General features: G+C 39.1%; 1 protein-coding gene across 5 annotated transcripts; it reads right to left on the reverse strand.

The window, feature by feature from the left end:
- Positions 1-603: 603 nt before the first annotated feature.
- On the reverse strand, positions 604-24954 carry GABPB1 (GA binding protein transcription factor subunit beta 1). Of its 5 annotated transcripts, none has more exons than XM_052808505.1 (9): positions 24835-24954; positions 17309-17416; positions 16255-16422; positions 15590-15784; positions 14311-14458; positions 13845-13958; positions 8791-8976; positions 7353-7468; positions 604-2397 (listed from the first exon to the last, which is right to left on the reverse strand). In XM_052808505.1, the coding sequence occupies exons 1-9, from the start codon at positions 24835-24837 to the stop codon at positions 2245-2247; spliced, it is 1191 nt and encodes a 396-aa protein (XP_052664465.1). In that variant the 5' UTR covers positions 24838-24954; the 3' UTR covers positions 604-2244. The 5 variants fall into 5 exon arrangements, with proteins under 5 accessions (XP_052664465.1, XP_052664468.1, XP_052664469.1 ...); XM_052808508.1 differs by lacking the exon at positions 24835-24954 and adding an exon at positions 24604-24735; XM_052808509.1 differs by lacking the exon at positions 24835-24954 and adding an exon at positions 24480-24498 and having other exon boundaries at positions 14347-14458.
- Positions 24955-26588: the final 1634 nt, after the last annotated feature.

The following is a 26588-nucleotide window of genomic DNA, read 5'->3' on the forward strand; positions in this document are numbered from 1 at the left end:
AAGAGTTCACAGAGATTAAACTGTAGTTAAGTTTGTGGGATGTGAGGACACAAACATTATTTTGATCACAGAATAATTCAATTGGAGCAATGCCTAACCAGCACATTTAACTTGACTAATTGGTTCCTGCATTTGCTAGAGACATACTGTATAGTTTCTGGAAAAAAACCTAAAATACAGCAATTTACAGTTACTCACTGTACAAGGCTTGCTTCAAGTCCTAGTACCAGCTGATCATGATTATATCCCTGAAAATAATCCTAAGAACTACCACCACAGATTTTCCTTTTTTTATTATCTTTTGATTATTTTGGGGTCAAATTTGCCAATCGGCATCAAAGTTGCTAAATTTATACCAATACTAGGATATTTAGGACTTTCCTAACTGCCAATTCTATTAACTCAAGTCCAAGTTTGAAGACGGAAGATTTTACTTCATATTGTATAATGCAATTAATTCCCCACTCCTCCCTCCTACCTTTGAAGGCCATTCTAAGCCTAAAAATGTTTTTTCATATTTTTCCTGAGTGCCTAACACAGCAGAGCTTTGACCCTCTAATGCCCATAAAAACAACTGAAATGGAATTGATTCTACACTCTATATATGTGGAAAAGATATTTAATTGTAAAATAGAAAAAGTAGGCCAGAGTACAGTTTTAAGGGTAATTCTTCTGTGTACAGTATAGGTAAACTAGACTTTTTGCTTAAGTTTATATAAACAATTCCATAAAAGCAGTGAAACATGGAACAACAAAGCAAAGCAGAGTTTTATCTTACAAAAAAGGAATCTGCACAGTAGTTGCAAATTTAATGTAACACAGCACTGAACAATCTTAAGGCAGCTCAGTCTAAGCACAGGACTAGAAGCCAGGAACTCCCGAGATCTGTTCCCCGGTCTACCACAGATTCACGTGGTCTTGGGCCAGTCATTTAGCACTCCCTGTGTTGCACTTATACCAGTTATAAAATTGAGACAATAACACTCACTTACCTGCCTCAGGCAGTACAGTAAGGGTTTTTTTTAAAAGATTCTACAATGCTCTGAAGATGTAACGTGCTATATAAATCCTAAGCGTAATAGATCACTGCACAGACACACACAAACACAGTATCACAGTGAAGAACAATGATGCTAGGTAAGAGCAGCATCACTACAACATAAAAAAATTACTTGTCCAATTGCATAATTAAAATGCAAAAGTCTGTTTAGAAAAAATGTATCACTGAAATAATTTCAAGGCTACTGGGGAAAATAGATCAACAGGAACATTCTAAAAGAACTAGTATTTGTGTTCCAGTGGAGACATTCTTTTCTATTCATTACTGAACTTTAAAATGTTTGTACAGGAAAATTGTAAGACACACAAAGTGAAGTTTCAATGCCTCCACTACCAAATTTTAAATTGCCTCTAATGTGTAAATTAAGATTTTTGTTTTGTTCTTTTTAATTACAAATTACATTCTTCCAAGAAATATACTATCCACAATAAAACTGGCTGCTAGCTTACTTCAAATGACCTATAGGCTAAATGTTTTCCTCATAATTTTTCTCATCTTTGCTGAAAAATACCTATGCAAGATGTATGTGTAGAAATTATAAAAACATGCAGCATATGTACAAACTGAAAAGTTTAAAAAATATTAGCTTCATATACATGTAAATCTACTTGGATATATCTGAAATTAAATATAAAAATTTCACCACCTAAAATAAAAAAAAACCAAAAATGGTTTTCAGAGAATCTGAGACAACTACTTAAAGCTGTACAAAGATTTCCACCTGGAAATGTCTTATGCAGAGAAGTTTAAGTTGTTACTATGTAGAAATAACTGTTAATTCATTTTGTCACATAATTCATTTTCAAGTTGTCAGCTTAATCAACAACATCACCCTTAAAACTGTTCTGTTTTTCAGAAGTTAGTTTCATACTAAAATCAAAAATTTCACAAAAACATTGGCTTCTCGTGTTTCTGGATCCCTTCAAAAAGATTTATCAACTCATTTTGAAACTGTAAAAAAAACAACTATTTACAGTATTTAATTTTAAATACTCTTCACAATTTCTAAATTCAGAGTTTTTATGTTACAAGAAATTCATCAGAGCTCACGGCTTAAGTCCAGTTATCAACTTGTAGCATCTTCTCTATCATGTAATCCTGTGTCTGTACCTATATAGTGTACAGTTCAAGATTGTACTGCAGGTTTTTGCAAGTAACAGGCTTTGCAGTATGTTCATTTTTTATTAAACAGCTTCTTTATTAGTCTGGAGGCGGTTCATTGCCTCTAACTTCTGCCGATAGGCCTCTGCTTCTTGTTCTTTCTTTAGAAGCTGCTGACGATATTTTTGTGCTTCTCTGTTTGCCTCATCCAGCTGTTTCTGAAGAGTTTCTCTTTCCTATTAGAAACAGAACCAGCAGTATTTTGTCAAATATGTATCAAATACAAGTTAAAATGGCAAATACTTTTCCTTTACATGCAGCTCAAGTGTTAGGGTATCATGTATAAACTGTACAGTTCTTACTTGGGCAAACCTATATGAATGCTGCTGTGTAAATTAGACATCAACTATCACACCAGACAACTCCCCACAATAAGGCTTGAAGTGTAAATATAGTAAACCCAAGTTTCTTTAGCTGCAAAGATACAAAGCAAGTCTTCATGGAAAAAGAGTGAAATAAAAAAGTAGAAGCATGGTGATCGAATACTAGCATACTATATTAACTTTTCTCCAATGATTCAATTCCTTTTGTTACTTTTCAAAAATTGGAATCCAACCTAACAGGACAGTCCCTTTCGGTTGTATTTCTAATCAGACAGTATAATGAAGAACTGTTATCTAACAGCAGTTTGCACTGGAAAGTGACAGCTGCCCACTAAGCAAAATATAAACATAACTGGTTTCTAAATGAAGTGATCTGAAGTGATTGATACAGATGCAATCCAGAGGTATAATTACATTCCCAACAACACCACATTTTTATGAATTAACAGGCATTTAGCTAGATAAGATTTTTCAATTCAAAAGGAATAACTTAAGGCTCCATCCTGCATACAAGTGTGTTGGGGATGGCTATAAAATGGTTTCCAAGCAAAATAATACAGGAAATGCCACTTCCTATGAAGCTGCCTTAGGAACTAAGGAGAATGTATTTCTATCTCCAGTGATGTAGGTACTGTCATTTTGTTTGATGCTGCACTGAGCACAATTGAAAAAGCAATTTGCTTGGAAAATAGTTTTGTTTTGATCTTCAACCAAATACCATTTCATTTAAGTGCATCATACTCTTATGAGTAAGGTAGTATTTGATTTCAAATCATTCTTTCCACTGTAGTTGTTAAGTAGCCACAGGAAGGAGGTTGTCAGAGAAGCAAGCTATATCCCAGAAAAACAAAACTCTTATGAAAAACTGAGGCCCAGTGAAAGTAAGGTGCCTTTTCACCTTATTCCCATCCCAGCAGTTCAGTATCACATTCCCATTTAATACCTCAAACAGTTGTTAGAAGTTTCACCCCCCACACCCCCATAACAGCATCCCTATTCTTCACCTCTTTGATGCACTCACATATTTTCATGGTCAGAGCCTGCAAATACAAAATACTCTGCCTCCCTTCTACTTGTTACTGTTCTTAGTACTTGTCACAGTCACATTTAACAGTCACATGCTGTGCTGAATGTGCTGGAATATAATGACATAGGTGATCAGATCATTGCTAACAGCAGCATCTGTATAGCAAAAACAACAGGTGAAGGAGAGATGTTATTAACAGGTTATAAAGACTAGCTGTAATACAGAACAGAACAAACTCCATTAAGTGCAATTTGATTTAACATAGGGCTTTAAGAGCTGAAGGAAGCTAGCTAGGGTTTGCTTCATTTGGAGCATATGCTAAAAAAATGAGAGCTCATCTGATCTTGCTTGCTGCTTTGAAAACGAAGTTCAGCTTCCACCTCTGAAAATTTGGATTCTGCTTTTTAAGCAACTTTATGAATAACCAACCCAGGTAGCAACTAGACTGACAAATGCCAAATGAATGGCAGAGCCTACATCTCAAAGGATGTGAAATACACCAATGATGTTCCAGCACCAGTCCAACCAAAACATACTGCTATTTCTGTAAGTCACCTATGTAGTACAAGGGGAGCCAACAGCTTATGTAAAACAGCCTGGTGGATTAGAAAGTTTGTGAAAAGAGCTACAAGACAATTCTCAGGGAAGCATTCAAAACAATTGATCCTGCTACATGTGGAAAGCAACCTCTCCCTCTTGAGGGCACTCAGCTCTGGGATATACTGAGCTGGGCATTATCTCTCTCATGAATTTGTCACATAAAACCCCTCAGAAATCTAACACTGGTAAGAAGCAAAGCTGCTGTATCTACTGGGCTGCATAAGAATAAGAACCACCAGTAGCTCACTGGCCAGTGGTTCTGTGGTGCATTACAAAAAGCAAGGCACTATCACTACTATGGAGCGTATGCAGATTGCAAACATTTGGGGATGGAGAGGTTCTCAGACCACATCTTATGAGTATTTCCCACAGAAGAGAGAAATAGATCCATGTACTCATAAGGAGTATAGCACATTAAGGAAGAAATAGAAAAAAAGGAGAAAACCAAGTCTCAGTGGCAGAGACAAGGAGATAAAACCAGTAGCTACCAGACAGACTAGCAATTCAAAGCATGTAAATTAGTCCAGCAACTAATAGGTGTAGTTTTTAGACAGTCATAGCCCTAACATAAACAGAATGAGTTAAGGAACTGAGGCCAAGTATACTGTCTAACTAGGCAGTGGAAAGAATCCAATGCTTCTGGAGGAACAATGCAGATCTACAGTGGACTGAACAGTGAAAATTGGTTCCTTAACTTTTACATCTAGAATAGGGAGGACTATATCTGGGCTATTAATTTAATCAAATCCAGAAAGTGTTATTAGGGCATTGTTTAGAACACAACTGAAAGTGCTCTAATTATCTGATGTCCTTTTGTATCAGTATAAAAACCTACCCAGGTAAAAATCAAACTAGATGATCCTGAGTGCTCTTAAGAAATCTTCCATTTTATCAGGGAATTTTCTTCATTACATGTAGCTTTTCTTATCAGTCTATATATTGACAACAGGCACACCCGTAACTAAAACAACCAAACCAAGGATTCTCTTTAACGACAGAAAAACCAGGGATATGAATTCACTAATATAATTAATCTACAATTATGCTTTTTTTTTTTTTTTAGTCTAATGAAATGATTGTCCTGGTTCTAATGCATGTCACCTTTCAGACATGCAACATGGGAAAAACACTCAAATTCAAGAATGAAAATAAAAATCACTGTATGTTAATGAATTATGCATGAAAATGAAAAACAGAGTATCTGTGTGACAGGGGTTTTTTTGCTGCCATCCTATCTTTAAAATATCAAACTGTTTAGGAAAACTGCCATCACCTTCAAAATGAGCTGAAACGTTTGAACTTAACAGACCCAAAAGATAAAATCGAAACACACCACTACAGCTTTACTCATTCACAATACTTTCACAGGAAAGTTTGTCACCTCACACAGATGGGAGGATGTTCAACCTAAAGACTTTCACACTACAGTTAACTGTTCATACACTATGAATTTAAAACAGCTGAAGAAAGCACTCTTAGCCTTAAATCAACTCTTTATAATGAAATAAAGGAATGAATCACCAGTGAGGCAAAGAAACCAAACAATAAAGGTTTTCTACATTAAAAAAATATTTTAATGAGGGGAGGCATCCTACTCCCTCGAAATTCAAGTATCTACCACCTTCTGTGATCACAAAGTTTGAAGTGAACTGACTTTATGTGCACTTCTTTAATGCCCCTGTTACCAAAGTGAGGTAGCACCACACCCCTGTGAACCACAATAAGGCTCCTTATGTCAACTGGCCTCCACACAGAGGCAGAGGTCTGCATGTGCATTTCCAGTTGTACAGACAGGGACAAAGTCAGTCATCAAAACCTGCACGTAAAAGTAACAGATAAAAGTAACTCATTTAAACCAACTCTTGATATTTGAGAAATGTGTTTGAAATATATAATTGAAACTGGTAATCCCCTTAAAAGAATTATTTGTACTGTTATACCAACTATCTGTAATTAGGAACATGTCAATTTATTCCTTAACCAATCTAGATTTTTTTTCCTTCACCTAACAGAATTATTAAAATACTTAAGGAAACATAATTTCCTTTATGAATAATTCAGGCAGATGTTTAAAAGCGTGAACAAAATAAATGCTTTTATTTTAACAGTCATACATTTTAAAAAATGCAGCAAGAAAATTTCAACTGTCATGATAATCTGTAATGACCACAAAGCTGCAAAGGCCAAAAGTATTTGATGTAACAACTTAGGGACAGGGAAAGCAAGTGATGAAAGGTGGTAATTATTGTTACTAGACATGGATAACATATAGCACATACTGTACAATAAAAAGTATTCAATTAGGCACAATTTCATAATATGAACAGAAGTTGGACAATACAACCTTTGATAAATGAAATATCATGGAGTTGACAAAATGAGAACTTACAGCCTAGTCAAGGCAGACAGCAATTTTCATACTTTTGACCCAAACTGGTCAGCACAGTTAGAAGGAATGAGATGGTTGACCTATTGTGGCTATATAATATAAAAACAGCTACAATTTTAAATTGAACAGCTACATCTATTTGTCATATATAAAAAGAAAAACTCTCTCACTGTTGTTAGGTCTTCTGCACTATAATTTTAAAAAAACAGGATGGTGCAAGATGTATAATACTAAATGGCTCTAGAATTAAAAAAAAAAAGGGGGGGGGCGGGCCAGGCAGGAGGGACAGATAAAAATTGACAAACACAGAATCTTACTGTTTCACATTTCCATTAACAGTTATCTAGATATCATGAATGGAAAGGAAACATTGCTAAAAATATGATCTCACAATCAGGACAAGCACGTGGTCATAACAGAAAGATGAGGGTACAGTACTCTCATTCACTGCTGGCGGAAAGAGTCAAGTTACTCGATAATATATTGGTACCTGCTTTTAAAAACTAGCTAGTGATCTTAAACGAAAAACAAAAATATTAACTTATCATATACTTAAACAAGTGTCACTTTTACGTGCATGACCAGAGGATGAAGCAAACAGCCCTCCTATATTTTTTTACAGCTTTGTAAAAGATTAATTCCAGTAACAGGGGAAACTGAACAAGTTATTGTTTCACACACTTCATTCTGTGGCAACACAGAAATTAAACTCTACAACACCACAAAAAACAACAACCAGATACTCAGTGCTGAACACTCTCATTAACACATATCACGTAATATACTCCTTACTTCTATTTCTGCAGACTCCACACGATTTTCAACAATCTCAATGCACTGTCTCTTCACTGGTGGTTCTTCGCTTATCACAGTTTCTTCAGCAATGTCTGTTGCTGGAACTGTTAATACTGAAAACATATTTGTACACATAAATACTTCAAACAATATTTAATTATATGATTTTATATAATACAAGTAATTTTATTAACAGCAATAAAATGCCGAGACTCTCCCTTATGAAAACACAACTATATAATAAAGTGCATTATAAAGTCAGCATGGGGAAAATTTACTAAAAACTTTAGCTGCTCGTATGCTACTAAAGAATTTTAAAATTCTTTGTTACTGAGGTCTACAATAGTTAGTTGTCACTGCGGTATCATTGCTGTTTTTCACAGAGTAAACAGACACAGAAGTGAACTGCAGCAGAGTTATCAGTCTGTCAGTTCTGTAACTTATGTAGCAGACCATCTTTATAATGTTTCTTAAGCAAATACTAAATACAAAACTGGCTTTTGATTTTGATTAATTAGAACACCTTCGGTAATCTGAAAATCCAGTAGTCATTAACCTTGAAGGAAAAAAATTAGGGATCTAAAGAAATTCATACTCTAATTTACTCATGCAACCATCTGGCAAATAAATGTCCTAAGTGTTACTTCAATTACTATCTACACACATTCATGCTTTCTGATATGTAGCTGTACTTCTTCAGACCGACTGCAAATCAAATAATTTGTCTCCAGCATGCAACTCTTCAAGCTCCACACTGGGAGTGCTCATGAAGAAACCAGAGAAGGAATAATTTTTGTCTAAATAGTAGTGGCAGAACATCTTTAAAGGAAACCACCCAAAACACATGCATGTCACAAAACTGCATTTATTACACTAGCAGCTTCCACAAACAAAGTGCATATGGCCCAACAGAACAATTGTGTCACCCTGGCTTCACTGGTTCTGCCACTGCTCCTCTAAAGCCTCAAGCATGTAAGGACTTGGCTTTTGTTCTGTTAAGCTTGCTTCACGCATCAGATTTCTAAATCCAAGCCTCACCTCCCCACAGTATTTCCACCAAGGCAACAGCATAAGCATGGGAAGAAGGCTTTTGTTTTACTCCATCTTCTAGTTTTCATAACAAGTTTGCAAGAATCAAACTTATTGAAGGCAAAGCAAGTAGTTATCGCTTTCCCCTTAAATGTCTCATTTCTCTTCCATGCAGTTTAGTAATTCTTCCATTCTTTCTCCTAATGCAAGAGACTCAGCTGACATGTGGTAACTCACTGAGCTGCAGTAGCTCATGTGTCTAAGCCTTTTGCAGTATAAGAATTCAAAGACGTATCTAAACTGATAATTACAAAAAATTGTCCAAGCTATTTGCATCTAACAATTTATTATTATTACTGTAACTAAAATAGTTCCTCAAGCTCAAACCATACAAATTTCCACTCACCTTGCTGCCCATCTGGCATGGTCACAATGATTGGTTGCCCTATTCCACTGGTTGGAATTGAATGCAGATTACCAAGTTGAATGCCATCTGTAACTATAGTAATAACTTGCTGACCTCCAGAACTGACAACTTGCTGAATAGCACCATCCACAGATTCTGCAGTCACAACTTCTTCTGTGGCCACAACTAGCAACAGATTAGTAAAGGAATTAAGTCAATTTATAAATTAAGCTTTATGATTTCAAATGCATTTCAAATGCAGCTGAGAAAAAAAGTCTTCCCTGTCTTTTAAAACTTGATACCGTCCACCCCCCAATTAATGCACTACTACATATTATATTGTTCATAGAAATCTTTCACCAGGCCAACATAAAACACTAACATTTTGAAATACACATGCAGCTCTGTCCTGGTTTACCTTGCTCAATATAATAGTTTTTTTAATTTAGCATGTTTCCTAATAGATACACCCCACTCAAAACTGACGCTTTGGGTTCAGCGTTAACATAGCAGCAAGAACAAGAGTTGTTTTTAAGAACACGAATACCTTTTGCATTGTATACAAGCTGGACTAAGTTCTCCTCAACCAGTGTCTTGCCAGGTGTACCTCAGGACCCAGCCCTGATTTCTCTGCTTACCATAATGGTCTTCAAGACAGTAACAGACTGAAGGACCTCTAGAAAATCCTAAAGTTTTGTCTGTACTACATGGGTGCGTCAAATACAACCACAACTCTATTTATTATACAAAGTATGAAACAGGACTAAATGAAAAGTTTTGCAGAGTTGACATTTTTACACCTTTGAAGGAGAAAGGTAAAGCTTAAAAAGTAATATAAACATTGTATGTACATAATTCTATAGGTAAAAGTAAAAAAAAAATCCCAGCTGAACTAAGTATTTCAAATTCATGATTCGATAATGAGTATACAGCAGTGACCTCTCACAATTCTATATTACATCTATAAATCAAGGTAAGATAAGGGAAAGGCATTCAGAACTACAACACATACCACAGCTTGCACTATACACTGTAACTGGGGTCTCGCACTACCACCGTTATTTTTTAAAACAAGATACTGAGAAAAAGAACAAGATCACTAGTAGCACAATCAAAGAATTTCAAGCACACTAACTCTGTATTTTATTTTCAATTTGTCATGGTAAAAGCAAAGCCTTTGATTTAAATAACAGGCATTAGAGTGCTTTCTGTCTACAGAGATTAAATTAAAACCATATAGACTGTGTTGTGATGCTTGAGATGACAGAAGGTAGATAAAACCCTGAAGCTTTCATCTTTTAAGTTAATTACAATATAACACACACACACAAATCACTCTGTAGTTCAAATAATGATGCAGTCATTGTCTTCTGAAGATCTTTATGTTCAGAGATTACTGTCCTACAGCACTGCTTAAATATTCACAGAGTGTTTATTCAGTAAACCAAAATAGTAAGTCCTACATGAATAAGTGTTGTTGTATTGAACTTGATTTGGCTTCCAAGTACAGGCTCAGCAGTAAGAAAGACCACCATCATAAAAATTCCAAGTTGCAAGTGCCAACACTAGCTGCTGTGGCAAACAGCTCTGATCATTCAGTTTCAAACTCAACATTGGACTTTCAGTTCTAGAAGGAAACATTATTAAGACTTCTTCAGACCTTGAAAGAAAAATGGAGATTTTGTCTAAAAAGAAGTTATTCTATATAAAAGAAAAATATCCCCATAAATACAGCCCTTATTCCCTCCTTGCTCTCCTTCCATATCTATATCCATATAATCATTAGTTACCACACTACTTCTTATGCTGAAGGGAAGCTGAAGTCATTCAAAACAGCAGCACTATTATTTTCAAGAATCTCTGCATTAATGTGCATTATTTTCTTCTGCAGTGTCTGTGGGGGGAGAACACCTGCATATGCAGTAAGCATATGCCTAATTCCAACATAAGCACACCAAATACTGCATTCCAAATACACATCTTAAACCAGATTTTTCTCTAGTCCAACTCTGAGTTCCATACATACATTATGCACCACATTTGTACGTAAAGTCCATGTCCTTATACACACTTCATTTGAGTAACAATTAAAAAAAGCATGATTCTATTCAGCTCCAGTGAGAAGCACCTTCCTTTCTTTGGTTTTACAAAATTGATGGTTTTTTAACTGTAAGGCATGAGGAACTAGGGAGAAGGGATCAGGCAAAGTTAACTTTGAAAGAGGAGAAAAACCTAGACACAAACAACATAAAAGGCAGAACCTAAGTGCTTTATGCAAGCTTATACAGTCTTAAATACAGGAGGCTAGATACAAGGTAAGAACCAAAACCAGAATTCTCAATCCTACAATTTTTGAGAGTATTTATAAATGGATCTTTTACAAGATAAGCACAGAGAAGGGGGTTTTTTTTGTTGTTTCCTTTTTTTTTTCCTTGAACACACTTACTACTGATGTACAGGTGACAAAAAGCTGCTTTTTGTACTCTTTACACTTTACAAACTATTAAAGGAGTGAGAACCCAGGAAATAATTTGCAGACAGTAAGATGCTGCAAGATTGCCCACACATCTGCATAAAAATCAAAGCAGAAGAACTGAAATAAACAGGAGGGTTAGGTGTGATGCACACTGCATTATTGAAGGCAGGAAGCTACTGCATCAAGACTTCAAGCTTATTCCTTCCTGTCTGTCACCTCCTGCCTCCTCTCTGATAATATATTATCTTCAGTGGTTTACTGACATGTAACATAGGTTAAACTGCACCACTGCAAGGGTAGGGCCATGAAAGATGAGAAGACTCTGTTAGTCACCAAAGTTTACTGCTGAGTCCTGAATACACATTTAATAGTCTGTAATCCCATGCAATCCCTCCTCAAGTTCCTCTCTCCTACAATTAGATCTGAGTATCATTGAAATATATTAATTGATTGAAAAAATGAGCAGCTGCTTCTGTAACGAAAGGCACTGCATTCTGGTTTTGAATCATCCACTTCACTTGCAATATTTATATGTCATAATATAGTATAGCTGTACTTAGGTACTGCTTTGATAAGTAGTAGTAGAGCTGTATTAAGAAGAAATCCTGTAGGACTTCAAAACACTTAGAGATGAAAACTCAGGTATATGTTGGGATGCAGCTGTCATGCCAGCAAATCTTAGAGTACAGATCTCTTCCACATTTTCAGTGAAAACTGTGTCCTTAAGAATGATGTCTTCTGCAGAGCTGAATTCTGTGAGAATTAAGTACAAAAGACTTTGGCCACGCAAAGTATCTCAGTTCTGTAAAATTTATCGTACTGACCATCACCAACAAAAAACCAAAATTAATGCATTTCTTTAGAAACGTGTTCAGAAAAATTCAGGTTACCATAAGCATCATAAATCCTTGATCAACAGAGGGCTGCTGCTCTCCAGTGATCTCCAGTCACCGGCTTTAAAGTTAGGCTCATCTTGCTACATAACGTATCAGTGCTCAAAATCCCAAGCTAGCCTGGAAATAAGGCTATAGTGCTACATATCAGTATAATAAATACTATTAATACTAAATAAACAAAAAAGCAATCTGGCCTATCGTAAAACTCCAGTAGTTACAGACATACCTTACTGCCCGAGAAAACTGGGGAGGGACGCATGCAAAACAGCACTGGGCAAGTAAAGTATGCATGAAATACTTCACAGCTTTCTTCAAAAAGCCAGGTCTCCACCAAAACACCTTTTGGGACTCTCAGAATAACAGACATTTTTATTCAAGTACACCATATAGCCTACTTCAGAGACAAAACCTAGGGATTTCTGTGTCCCAAAGCTAGGTAACAAAGAATTAACATAGCACTTGACCTCCTAAGTGCTAGTTTTACCCGATTTTTATGCAGCGGCAAGATATTAATGTACACCATAATTGGAAAACATGGTCTGGAACAGAAGTTTAGCGGCACCCTCTTATAAAGTACCTTTAAATAATTCAGAAGCTTTTGATCATGTTTTAACTTTATTGTAGATGGTATTACAACTTGCTAAAATTATAAGAGGAGGTCTTTTCCTTGCTTATACCTCTCTTTCTCAACCCTGTTAGTGGCAATGACTAGTCTTCATAATCCACTTTGATGCTGTAAAACTCGTGACTGTCATTTCTTTCTTCACTTTGCATATTGTAATGAACAAAAGTGAAAAAGTACACAAAGCAAGCAACACATTATTCATAAAGAATGGAGAAAGATATCCAGGGCAACTTGCAGAGTACGAAACCTTAACCAAAGGGTTTTTTTCAGACAAAGCAGTAACTGGCAAAGATCCATGGGGCAGGGGTGAAGGGTTTTTGTGTTAAGAAAAAGGAATGCAAAACTTGTGAACTAGGGGCAATGGAATTTCTTGTGTCTCTGGCTTCTTGTCATGGCCTTATGGAATAAGAGAGTGTGCATATGGCTGCAGCAAGGGATGGAGGCTGCTTTTTCCTAGGAGAATAATGTATTGCTAGGCTTACGTTTACCTGAAGTGCCATGGCAGCGTATCATTCTGAAGTGGGACATACTAATCACTACATATTATTATAAATGCAAGTAGAATGCCTCAATGTTGAAAATAAGACCCATAGACATTCCAATGGGAAAACTGCACATTAAGATCACCAATATTCTTGTGCCTTTTGGGTGAAAGATTAAGAAAACTGCTGACAAAAGTATATGCAAACAACATTGGGGGCCATTTCCCAATATTTAGCAGGAAGAAGGATTTAAGAAAACACTCTCCCATCACATGCAACTAAACTGTATGTAGACAAAGATGTAAATTCAATCTTCTGAATTATGCTTGCTTTCAGCAAGATGAATGCTACTCACGTTAGGCCCAGAGATATCAGCTGTGGTCAGAAATCTTACTAAGAAATAATTGTATACATGAATCTGGCAACCTTCCAGGTAAAAGCAAAGGAAAAATTTTGTTCATGCTGAAAAAAGGAAGGAAGATTGTCATCTCATTTCTGTATGAACTGTACCTCCAGAAGTGCCAGTTATGTACTTTTAGTTTATTAAATGAGGTTAAATGACTTAGCTTTCTAACCTGGTGTTTCTGAAGAATTAGACAGTGGAGCTGATGCTTCTGCTAAAGCTGCCAATGTGGCTAATACTGATGTTGATGAATTTCCAAACTGTACAGCAGACACTCCTGTTTCATCTAGTAGGATGAAAAAAAAAAAAAGTTAGCTGACATTTAAAAGCAGTGAAGTCCCGTTTTTATTATTATTGCACTGAAGCTTCTAAGACACACTCTGTTCTCAGCAACATTCTGCTGAACCAAAGTGCTATTCTAAAGGCAAGTTTGTTAAGCAAACACAACTTCTGATAATTTATCTCTCTGAAGACTGTTGTTTTAAGTACCTAGATATTTACGACACATAAAAAACACTGAAGAGGAACATGGTAACTAGTCTATTCTTACCACTGTTTTTCCTCAAGCCTTTTCACTAAATAGTGAAAATTAGTTAAAATATAAAATCCCAGCAGCTATCCTATAAACATCTAAATACCTGTTCCATTTGATGTATTTGCAGAAGATACCAGACCTGTTAGGTTCACCACCCCTCCAGGTCCAATGATGAACTGTGGTGTTGCTGCATGTATCGTCACAGTGTCCGGACTCTCTGGATTCGTATTGATTTGGTTCTGCATTGCAATCTAGGCGACAAAGGTAATATTATAATTCCAATTGTAGCTATAAAGGAATTATTTACCAAGAACTAGAATTACTGCACATTCCACTCAAACAGGAAAGATCTCCCTCATTATACTCATGCAATATACACACATCATGTCACATCTTGTGCTCTGCGTAAGTACATGAGAAACATGGATTTTTTGGGTGAAATCTAAAGACAAAAAGTGTGTTGAAGTGAAAGACAATAATGACACACTGCTAGTTCTCCTTAGCATTTATTATAAGCAAAAAGGACCATATAAAGACAAGGCTCGTTTGTAGATATGCAAGCTCATGTATCTAAAATAGAGGCCTGAAGAACCAAGACCGCTGTGGCAACTACATGCCATGAAAATTGGCTCTGACAGCTTAGTAATTGCCATGAATTGTAGATGGCAGTCTTCTTTTTGTCCTTCTTTGAACTATTATTGACTTTTATTTACTATATCCTTTCTGCAATGAAGAGGAGGCTGAAGGAACAGACCAGAAGTTCACAAAGTTCAAGATGTAGAGGAATAACAGATTTACACAGTGGCATAATGGTATTTTTCATTTGCTTTCTATTCTTTTCTCAATAATGCTCAGCACTTAATTTGTCTTCAAGAACACCATTGAACAGTGAGCACACATTTTCATGGAAGCATCTATTATAATCCCAATCCCAATCACTTCTCCAACAATTCAACCCTAGTGTTTCTAATTCAAGAAAAATTGCCATCTCTTCTCTCCTTTCGTGATCTCCACTTGTTAGGAAATTAACATCCATATATGAAGCTAACTGAGCATTAGGGTATAGTCAAAACATACTGGCAGAGCAGGGAGTTAAGTTTTACACCTTGCTTGTGAAGACTCCACCTAGTTCTGTGTACTACAACACTCAAATTTAAGAAAATAATGGATACTTATCCTTGACTTTGTAGGTGGTGAAAATGTTCTTCAGCCAACTAATGTTTACTAACATAAATCTCATTTCCATGTCATGAACTAGACTGGAGTTTAGCATTACCAGTCAATATATGGTCTCACAGCTGCTGTATTAAAAGCTTAGGTTATTACATGTGTAAACAAGTACTTTGCTGTAAGTTCCCTTAACATCATGATTCAGAAATTACCTGTAATATTTCTGCAAGGTCTTCATTTCCATTGTCTACTGCAATATCTAATGCCGTTTTGCAAAATTTACTCTGAGCATGAACATCTGCTCCATACTTTATTAAGAGTTCTACAACTTCTTGGTGGTTATGTTCAGTAGCCCAGTGAAGCGCAGTCATTTTGAGCATGTCCTTCGCATTGACATCAGCACCGTGCTACAAACAAAATCATTGCATAACTATGTCATGAGAATTTTCCGAATTAAGTAACGCTGGTCACAGAACAAAGCCCAAAATTGTCTTTCTCCATCAGTAATGTCCTGCTATCTTACATTTACAGATTTATTAAAAGTACTTCAATCTAACTACCAAATAAATTATTTACCTCAAAGGATTAAAGACTCCCTAAAACATAACATATCTTGGTTCTAAAAGCTGTTACTCACACAATGTCAAATTAGGAAGTACTCTTATTTTGAAACAGCAATAAATAATTCACCTGAAATCATGATGATTTTAATGCTAAAATAAATTACAGTTTAATAGGAAAAAAAAGCACCCAATGCACACAGCACAAATATTCATATCATTTCAATGTTGGTTTCATGACTAAAAGGAAATTGCAAATATTTGATCATAAACCATTGTAATATCCCCGCCTCAGACCTTGTTTCAGCAATCTTTACCTTAAGTAAGACTTCTACTATGCTAGCATGGCCTTCTGATGCTGCCATATGTAATGGAGTTCTGTCCACTTTGGTTCTAGCATCCCGACTTACACCTGCTCGCAGCAACACTTCTGTTGTTGAGTAGTGTCCATACTGTGCTGCTAGATGAAGTGGAGATGTTCCCAACTGTAATGTAACAGAAAAAGTGGAGTTTTAACAGATGTCAGTATGAAGTATTTCTTATTATTACGGAGCTACCAAACTCAGGTGTCAGGCCACCACTTCAAAATCATTTTCTCTTGCAGTCTCACGGAAAGATGATGTCAGGGCTTTTACAGAGCATGAAGAGAAAAAAAAAGGTTTGGGGTTTTTTTTTCCAGTACTCATAACACACTAAAACCAGCTCACTGGAAGCAACTTTTTTAGGTCTGTGCTATGTTTTTTCTGTCTTTCTGAGGTGTGATGTTTCAAGGGGCCTAACGCCATTTTTAGTGTTGGTCAACACGCCATACCAACACTGGAAGGGACCTCTGGAAGTCACTTAAGTCCAGTCTCCTGCTCAAAACAGAGACAACTTGAAAGTTAGGTCACTAAGTAGATTAAGGCTTTTAAGGGCTTTTAAATACCCTAGCATTTTAGGTACCTGACCTCCATATACAACCCAGTCAAAAATAGGCAGCTCCAAAAGACAACTCGGAGCCCCTACATCAGGGAATTCTCAGCTGCACGTATTAGATAGTTGGGACTGCTTTCTTAATTCAGGCCTTTTGCTATATCAAATGCATAAACACAGTAACTAGGAGGACGATTGCTGCTTTCTCCCATTAACCACTTCAAAGTTCATCTTAAAAGCCACCAGAACGAGCTCATTCAGTCTGTTACTAAAATCAGTAGGAGGTTATACAAAGAAACAGACAATTTTAATTTGAATTGGACATTAGATGATGTGACTGCAGAAATCCAAGAAACTTGCAAGGCTTGCACTATAAATGCTTAATTGTAATAATCCCATTTTCTTCTTCAGGTGAGAAAAGCAAGAGGAATTACCAAACACTGCAAAAGTTTTCATTACCCAATCTGTGGTAAAAGGTGCTCCATTGGCCATCAAAATGCGAACTTCATCATCTTGACCTGCTCGTGCAGCTTCTAAAAGTTTCTTTCCCAAATCTACTAGTGACATCTAGTGAAGGACATAAAGGAATATAAAGAAAAAATAATAATATTAATACTATTTTAAGTACACAGATGCCACTGTCATTTTATTATTATTATTTCTGAACTACTCTGAAAAGTTGAAAAGCTGGAGTTGGTATTTTAGCCATGAGAACAAGCTTTACTGATTGCAATAAGCAGCTTGATTTTAGAACTACTTTTGTCAGCCAAACAGAACGGACACTGGGGTGAAGATTTCAGTAGTACAGTACTGTAACCATAGCAGCTGTAAAGTTATATCAAACTAAATTTAAAGTGAACTGGATGTACATTTCTTAGAGCAGAAAGTGGTTTAGAAGCTCTCACCTGATACCGCAGCCTTCTGTAGCTTTGTCCAGCTTTCAAATGGTACTACATCATGGCTGCTATGTCACACACCCAAAGGCACTACATTCACTTATCCAAAATGCCTACACGTATTTAAGAGGTACCACTATGTAAATGCATTTAGATAGATATAAAACACAACACCGTTCTGACATCTTGTCTGTCCATCACTATTACTTCATTTTGTTCACCCTAAAATATAATTTCTGTCTTCCTAGCTACAAAACAATGCAATAAGCATATATTACTGTACTACATGCATCAGATATATGAACTAAAGTGTCTGCCTGAAAACAAACACTACTACTTGCTTCAACTGTCTACAGTTACTAACAATATGTTAAATGCAAAATTTTGATTGAGACATGACCAAGATACTAGCTGAAAAACTTTCACATCTTTAGATTATGTCCCTTTTACAGCACTTAAAGTTCCATATAATACAGAGCATGCAAAACTATATGTAGAGAAATGACACCTATCTATGTTTCTGTTGCATCAAAGATTTCCCAGTATAACATATTTTTAAACCCACTCTATTTCATACGTGCTATTGAATTTGTTCAGTAAAAAGAAAATTTAGAACTAAACCATAACTCACACTACTAACCAAAATATATCATTAGTGTTTTAGTCCTATACCTATGTTTTCCACTACCAGGATGGTAAGAATGGAATTGCTTTCACCAATTTAGTTTCCAGTCACAAGCAAAGTTAAGCCTGTATTACTAGTAACAGCAGTTGCAATAACATGCACACAATTTCCTACACAAAGTTAGAATATATCAGTTCAGAAAGAAATCCCATTAAACATACACTTCTACCACAAAACAAACATATTTAGAAAGTTCTCTGCACCTGGCTCAACTGGCAAAATTTTTGTGGTATGTTGCTCAATAAGCTGAAAGCTATTGACTTGGGAAGAAATTAGAAAGGAAGACAGAAATACTGCAAATGCAGAACTCCAACATGTATCAGTAGAGCCATGAACTGGAGCAGATTACCTCTTTGTCTACAGAACTGACTGCAGGCAGCAATATCCCCTTCACCAAAATAATACTCCATTTATGTCCATCCTTCTAATACACATGGACATGTTGATTTGTCTCCAGCCAGAAAAGGGAAGAGGAGCAGGAAGGTGGCAGGACAGGACAAATACTGACAATGGGAAAAGGAAGGAAAAAAGGAGCACAGAGTCACATGCAGAGGAAGGGACAACAGCCTATTCTCTTCCATAAAGAGAAAGAGCAAAAGAGAAACAGGAATATAAGAAAATCTACTATCCCTGTTAAAGGGAGACACTAGGAGTAATGATATAAAACAGTAATAGGACAGAGAGGGCATTTGGCAAGTGCAGCACTGAAATGAAGGAATATAGCACTCCCTTTCTATTGCACCTGTTTGGGGTTTTTTTGGCGGCATGGGGGGTGTGTGCAATTTAAGAAGGAAAAGAGCACACGCAGACACACACACACTTTTTTCTGGTGGTGTAATACCACCACATCAAGGTCCTCAGAATCAAAAGGAAAGCTGGAACTTAATGCAAAATACTGAAGTTAGTAACTAATTCAGAAAGACAAAAATTCATTTTCCTTGTATTTATTTTTGGTTTAAACACCAGTAGAGAAAAGGAACTAATAAAGTCTCCATTTGGAATTACAAAATATTTGAGGCTAGAGGGGATCTCTCAAGGTCACCTAGTTCAATATCCCAGTCAGAGCCAGCCGAACAGACTCAGGCTGCACAGGGCTTGGTTCTGTTGAGTTTTGAATGTCTCTGTGGACGAACATCCCACCACTTCATCAACCTCATTCCAGTGTCCAACCACCCTCACGGTAAGAGCTGCCTTCTGTGTATACCTGTCTTTCTCCACTAACCAAAAAGACAGCCTTGATAACAAGCTTATGCTTTATGTGTTAGACAACAAAAATAGGTAAATTAAATTACAGTCCGTACATTTAAAAACTACATCTATTCAGAAGCCACTGACCACGTCTATACTGGTGAAATAAACTGCAAAGTTGTTACCAACACCCTATACAGCAAAATCAAGCAGCAAAAAGAAAAAAAAAAATCTATTATGGTGGCCTGCAAAATACAAGGCTCACTCCCAGGAGATTTAGGGACAAACTTCAGCCTGAGATCAACACCTTTTCAGAGTCTCTCTGAACCACTACTGTTGAACACACTGTCAGAGTGACAGTACATCAGTTCTCATCTCAATGCAAAACTGAACAGCTTTGTACTACACTCAATAAGAAATGTTCTAATCAAGGAAAAAGAGGGACATGGAAGATCATACGTGACGTAACCTTCATTACCACATATTACTTGCATTAACCAACACTCTCTTGGTTAATATAAAGTGTTTGTATTTTAAACAAGCACAAAGCATCACAGAAGTTTACATATGTTTCATGATGTAGAATTTTAACTTTAAAACAACATGAATTTATTTTAGAAGTGAAGTAAAAGTTTCAGTTCTCATAGGGTACTTGAAAGCATGCTTGGGCCATCTAGTGGAAGAAAGTTAAAAACCTAGCAAAATTATACTGTTGAACTCAAAGATAAAAAACACATTGTATGTCACTAATACACTAACAGTAACTGAAGAGGTCTTTCCAACAAAACTCATGCACATTTAGTCACTTTCAACCAATGAATACTAGCATTCACAAAATTTCTCAAGAGTAGCTGATTTCTACTTGGCAGATCATTCCAAGGACCAGTAATGCAAGGTCAGGAAACCCTTGAGTAATAACATGCCCCACACTTCCCCCCATACTCTTCCACTGCTAGTACTGAGACATACCGAGAAGGGTCTGCAGTGTCAGAATTTCCCTTTCTTCCCTTTCCGGAAAAATTCTTCAGCTGCTCTCTTGAGATCATTTAGTAACACTACAATAAGCAGTGATACTATCAAAAGCGAAGTTCTATATACAGTACAATAAAATATATTTTAAATTGAAATGAGATTTCCATTTCAAAGCAGCACTCTTAGTTGAGTACTGCTGCTGCTTCATGTAGTGTCACAAATCAACTCTACTGAACTGTGTTAGAGGGTACTCTTCAGTAACTGTGTCATTTCTACCAAGCTTGGCTACCACGACAGCTGGGTAATGCTTTGTATGAGGATTCTTTCAGACAATAAAACCATCACTGGCTCTGAAATAAAGTTTTGAGACTGTTATAATTATTCTTATGGCAATCTGAGTATGTTTTCGGACTTCTAACAGCTCCTACACAACTGTGGGAACAGAGGGTTTTGTCTACAATTGAGTAAAGAGGGAAGAGCTTCTGCTGGGTTTGGACTTCTTTGTATTAACCACCTCCTGAACTTCCACATTTCATTATTGCAATGCATTCTGTACAGTATCATTAGCCAGATGCCACAATTAACTGGTAATTAAAACTTAGATCAAATTATTATTGCAAATTCTATTATATACAGAAGTATATTTTATTTCTGTTCAATAGGAAATCATACTGCTTTTTTGTATCCATCTTAGATTTAAGTTTTTATACGTTCTATAAAACTCTGAACATCATGCTGTTACCACAGGGGTATATAACAGCACTTGACCAGAGTTTAGGTGGAACTGTGTGCGAAAAGGGCTCTGTGGGGAGGGAGAGGAGCTGAAAAAGACACAGCTTGGGAAGCCTGGGGTACCACACCACAGCCTACAGACAACAGAGCAGCCGAGTCTGCAGTCCAAAGGAAGAAGACTAGGTTTGGCTTAAAATATTGCAGCACCTTTCAGACTGCTGTCCTGCCCCAAGGATCCTGGACCAGCCTTATTCCCCTTCTACCACTGCAGTGGTGAACATCAGCTAGTCAAAATCAACAGGCACAAAACAGTTGCTGCAGAACATCTGCTAACATGGAGAAGTCACAGCCACCAGTGTATTTCTAACCAAGGTATGCTCCTAAAAGAGACATATTTACACTAGAAGAGCATGGACTGCAGCAGTGCAATTTACCAGAAGGGAAACTGAATCAATATACACTGTATCTGTGATAAGGATTTCCAACCACTCCTAAAAAACCCAGGACAAAGTTCCATAAAATGCTAATTAAATAGGTTTCTCTACTGAAGTGACATGCAGCAGAATTGTGCTTGGAAGATAGCTTGAGACCCATCATCTCTCACACCCATTACATCTGGAAAAAGAATGGCCTTTTCAGAATGTCTTTTTCTTTCCACTATTTCAAAAAAATCAACCTGCTTCGCCAGACCTGGTCTTCAGAAACGCTATCATCCTACCAATTTCAACATTACACAGTATCGCTAGAAATTTAGAATCGTAATTGCTATCTAATTTTATATGCCTATCCATACCAAGGTCAAGAATATTTTGAAGTACAAATAGTTAGCAAAAACTATTTAAATCTTTAATCAAGCACTCAGTTCTGATCATTAATAGAATTGAAGTAATAGGATCAACTTGCTTTTTTTTTTTTAATCTTTTTTATATCCTGATATAACAGCGCAATACTTGAACTCAGAACAACTCTTCAAAAAGTTTTTTATTTCAATTAGTTTTGTAACTTTTTAAAGGAACCAGAAGGTCTGCATTAAACCTAGGTGTACTTCCACGTGCTAGCATCTCTTGAAAACTTTGGTATGATTTTACCATATTTATCATGCAATAGTGATTACAGTGACTTACATGGGATAAACTCAAAAAGTTCCTATATTGTTTCCTAAGGGAATCATAGCCTTCCAAACGTGTTTTGACAATGATTTCACATGTCATTCTTCAATTCTCAATAGAAACAATCACAGGCTTAGAATATCCACACTTCTATTACGATAATGAAAATTACACTAATATACTGATAGCAGTCAGCTTTAATTCCAGTGCTTTCAGCTTTCCTCTATGACTGTGTTGTGTTCGTAACTAAATTCTCTCTAGTTTGTTTAAACAGCAACATGACCTTCATGTTGGACTAAGTATGCATCAGATGAAAAATATCTGATCTGAGAAAAGAGATCAGAAAAGCAAACATATTGTTGAATAGCTTAGTGGTTAAGATAGTCAAGCCTGTATTTATGCAGGTCTGTCCACCAATTAGGTGCATACGTTAACTTAAATTAGCACCAATCATCCATGTAACTCCATTAAATAATGCAGATGGTAGGAAAGTCTTGTCCTGAAAGAGAGCGCAGATTTGGCCATTATCTGCAACAAAATGCGACATTTAAAAAAATATTATTATGCAACAAGGGTGAACCATTGGCACCAACCAAGACTTGGGTTGGCACTGCCAATAAGCTACAAACCTTTCACAGATAAGTTTGGCACTAGATGCCAAAAAGGTCACATTACCGCAGCTATGATTGACATGAAGAATCCAAGGGCTTGTGATACAGCCTTTGAACTGTACTACAGCCTTAAGAGTATGTCTCAGATTAATTGAAACTTGAAAATATCCTCAAACAAAAGTCACCAGCCTCTCTAATTAAAGCATCTGTTTTATTATGAGGAATCTTCCTCAACAGTTTCTGTCTGGCACACAGGCCTAAAAAAAACTAGAAAACAAACCGCTTTCAGCAAAGAAAGCAGGTCACGAACAAGACTCTATGCCTAGTGTATGCTGATCTGCCGTGTACACTCTTATTTACACAGCAGATTTATGTACCCTTACGGGTATTTCTGTGTGCATACACAGTTCAACCGAACTGCTTAGTCTTACTAACACTTCAGAAATCGTGAATAATTTTTAAAAAACATTAAAGTACTCCAAGGTGGGCATTCACAATTTTTAGCACATTTAACTCTAATATGCAGCATTTGCCATTCAATAAAAGCTACCTTAGTAAGCAGGTTAAAGGACAAACATACAACTGCTTTAAGTTAAAAGCTCTAAGCACAGACGACTTCCTTCAGGGGATTTCACCGACGTGCTATCAGACAGCGTCTCACCAACAGAAACTACCTCGACTACCAGGAGAGAAAAGAAAAACCACAGTCCGAACTAACGCATCGTATCCCACGTTTATGCTACGCTCCCGTCATACGCTTTATTAAGAGTCCAGAGCAAGAGTTACAGATTCCGGGTGAGGGACACCGCAGAGGAGGGAAGCGCTCCCCTCCCACCGAAACTGCCTCTCCTCAGGGCACCTTTGGCGCCAAGCGCCGGCACGCAGCTCAGCCGCCCCCAGGGCGCCGGGCCGGGGCAGGAACCGGCCAGCCCGCCCCACGCGAGGCCCGAGGCTGTCCCCACGCGGCCCAGACCAGGCTTCCCGGCGGGGAAAGACGCGGGACGAGCTGGGCCCCGCTCTGCCCCTCAGCGCCTGGGCCCCTCGCCAGGCGCGTCGCGCTCGTCCAGGCCTGCGCGGCAGCCGCGGCCGCGGGAGAGGGGCCGCCGCGGGCGGGCGCGGGCGCTTGGGCCCCGAGGCGACCCGTGTCGTCCCGTACCGTCCCGTCGTCGTGTCGTCCCCCCCCCCCCGCCGGCTGCGCGGCGGCCCCCAACCCCGGCGCAGCCCCTGCCCCACAGGCCGCGCCCGGCGCCCCGCGGGCCGCCCAGGCCGCCACCGCGGCCCAGGCCGCCGCCGGCGTTGCCCGCGCCCCCCGCACGGCGGGGTCCCCGGAAGGCCGGCCAGCGCGCCCGCTCTCCCCAACAGGAAATCCTGGCTGGGCTGGGCGCTGCGGAGGGAGCCGCGGCGCCGGGTTCCGGGGGAAGTGGAATTATTTTTTACCAGCGAAGAGATCAACTTCCACATCCGGTAACAGGGCCCTATACAAAGGCGCAGACTGACCTGGAAAAGCTTGGCCGGCCCGGGGGGGGTGAGGGAGAGACGGGGCGCGGGGATGGGGCCTTACCGTGCTGCCGGCCCGGCCGCCGCCGCCGCGACAACAACCAGGGGCGCCGGAGGCCGCCGCTCATCGGCGCCCAAAAGCCCCACACAAAAGTCCCCGCTGCGCCTGGCGGAGGGACACGGCGAGCGGATCGTAAGGGAGGGGCGCCGCGCCACCGCGCCGCCGGCGCGCGCCCGGGCGCGAGGCGGCGCGGGCCGCCGGCGGGCAGCGCTTCGAGGGGCGCCCGGCACTTACCATGGGGCGCAGGTATTATCTTATTACACAAATATCCCCGACAAAAGGGGCTTGGCGGAGGGATACGGCCTCGGTGCCGCCTGCCGCGCATGCGCGGCGGCGCGGGGAAAGGCGGGGAAGCGGGCGCTAGAGGGGCCCGCCATGTTCCGTCCCGCTTCCCGCCCGGCGGGGGGCAGGGCGCTCCCTGGCCGCCCGCCCGTCCGCAGCCCTCGGCCGGCCCCGGCGGGTGGAGGCGAGCCGTCGGCGTGCCGGGTGGGGGGAGCCTCCCTAGAAGCAGCTTAAGAGAGGGGGTCGCCACCCCGCACGCCGGCCGCCTTGGGGCTCCTCTTTGCCACAGGGCGGCGGGGGTTGCGCTTCCCGCCTCGTGGCTGCCGGGGCTCCGATTGTGCTCCCAGGCGAGGGGGCCTCGCCTGAGCGAGGACTCTGCTGCCTTGCCTCGCCTCCCTTGGGTAGGGCTTTCGCTCCCCTTTGGGATCCTAGAGGTAGGGTTTGATACGGATGACAACTCCAAAACGATCCTAAGCCGTTGCTGCTCTGTCAGAGAGCTCTGGCCTTCAGTCCCAAACTGGCATTGGACCTGACATCCCAGCCCCTGAAATGCTGCTCCCCGTTCTGTTTCAACAGTGCAAAAAGGTCATGCTCATGTTCTCCCCAAAGCTATTCCAAGTCACAAATCTGGTACCAGTGCAAAGTGTAGAGCCCATAATCTACATCCTTCAGAAAAAAGTACCGATCACACAAAATTCCACTCTGTTGTTTCGGAGATGGTAATACCTACTAGATAATCAGAGGAATACTTGTAACAACGTTGTTTACAGATCCATTATTTTTTGCCCCTGACTTACCTAACACAGCTTTGGACAAAATAGAAAACCATATTCCAAAGAGCGAACGTCATCTCACGAGTTATCACAGAACTGAATCCTTGAGTCACTCCTGAAATGGACACATCCAGTCCAGGAGACAAAACTGCATCTCCCATGTGCGGCAGCAGAACAGCCCCTCCTGGCCAAGCGTTATGGCAGGGCTTACACCACCCTGGCTGACAGGAGTCTCTCCAGTTCTGGCAGTATTTTTTTATCTGAGTTAGGCTACAGGGAGGAATTCTCCATGCACTTTTTGAAAAGCCAGTTAATCCTTCTTTATATGTTGTCACCTGGCTCGGGGATGTCGACTTATTTTTCTAGGAGTGATCAGCCAGAAGGCGGCACTAGAGAACAAGTCCAGACACCTCGTCGGGGCTGTCACTTGTCACCAGGGTATAGAAATCTTAAACCCAGCCTTCATCACATCTCTTTTCCATTGCTGGTAAGTGTCTGTGTCTCTCAACACGCATTTAGCTTGCCTTATTACGGGTTTTCATTTACACAGTAGCAGTAGGTACAGAAAACTTTACGATGTCCTCACAGGCATGCGCCAACAAGCAGGAATGCCTCGTGGTGTTTGTTAGCTGCAGTGCTATGGAGAAGCAAAACGTTCTGTATTACTGAAAATCTTTTATAGAGGTGAAGAATACAGTCTGCATTTAGTCCATTAGCACTGTATATGAGTTTTCATTATCACAACTACCATCTTTAAAATAATTATGTCTAATGTTGAGTTTTTTGACAGAATTCACCTGAAGTACATTTCAGAGAGAGAGACATTTGATGTCTGATGTAGGCAAGTCAAAACACATTTCACATCTGTAAAGTACATGGGGTTTTTTCCTTTATTTTACCCAGCTTTCTAAGATAGTAACTTACAGTTTTTGT

Source organism: Harpia harpyja, chromosome 14 (genome assembly GCF_026419915.1).
Source record: "Harpia harpyja isolate bHarHar1 chromosome 14, bHarHar1 primary haplotype, whole genome shotgun sequence".
NCBI lineage: Eukaryota > Metazoa > Chordata > Aves > Accipitriformes > Accipitridae > Harpia > Harpia harpyja.

Coding starts and splice junctions, on each gene's coding strand:
- GABPB1 (XM_052808505.1), bottom strand. Junction 13,959..14,310: donor AAATACATCAAATGGAACAG/GTATTTAGATGT, acceptor TCATCCTACTAG/ATGAAACAGGAGTGTCTGCT. Junction 2,398..7,352: donor TGGAGTCTGCAGAAATAGAA/GTAAGGAGTATA, acceptor TGTTTCTAATAG/GAAAGAGAAACTCTTCAGAA.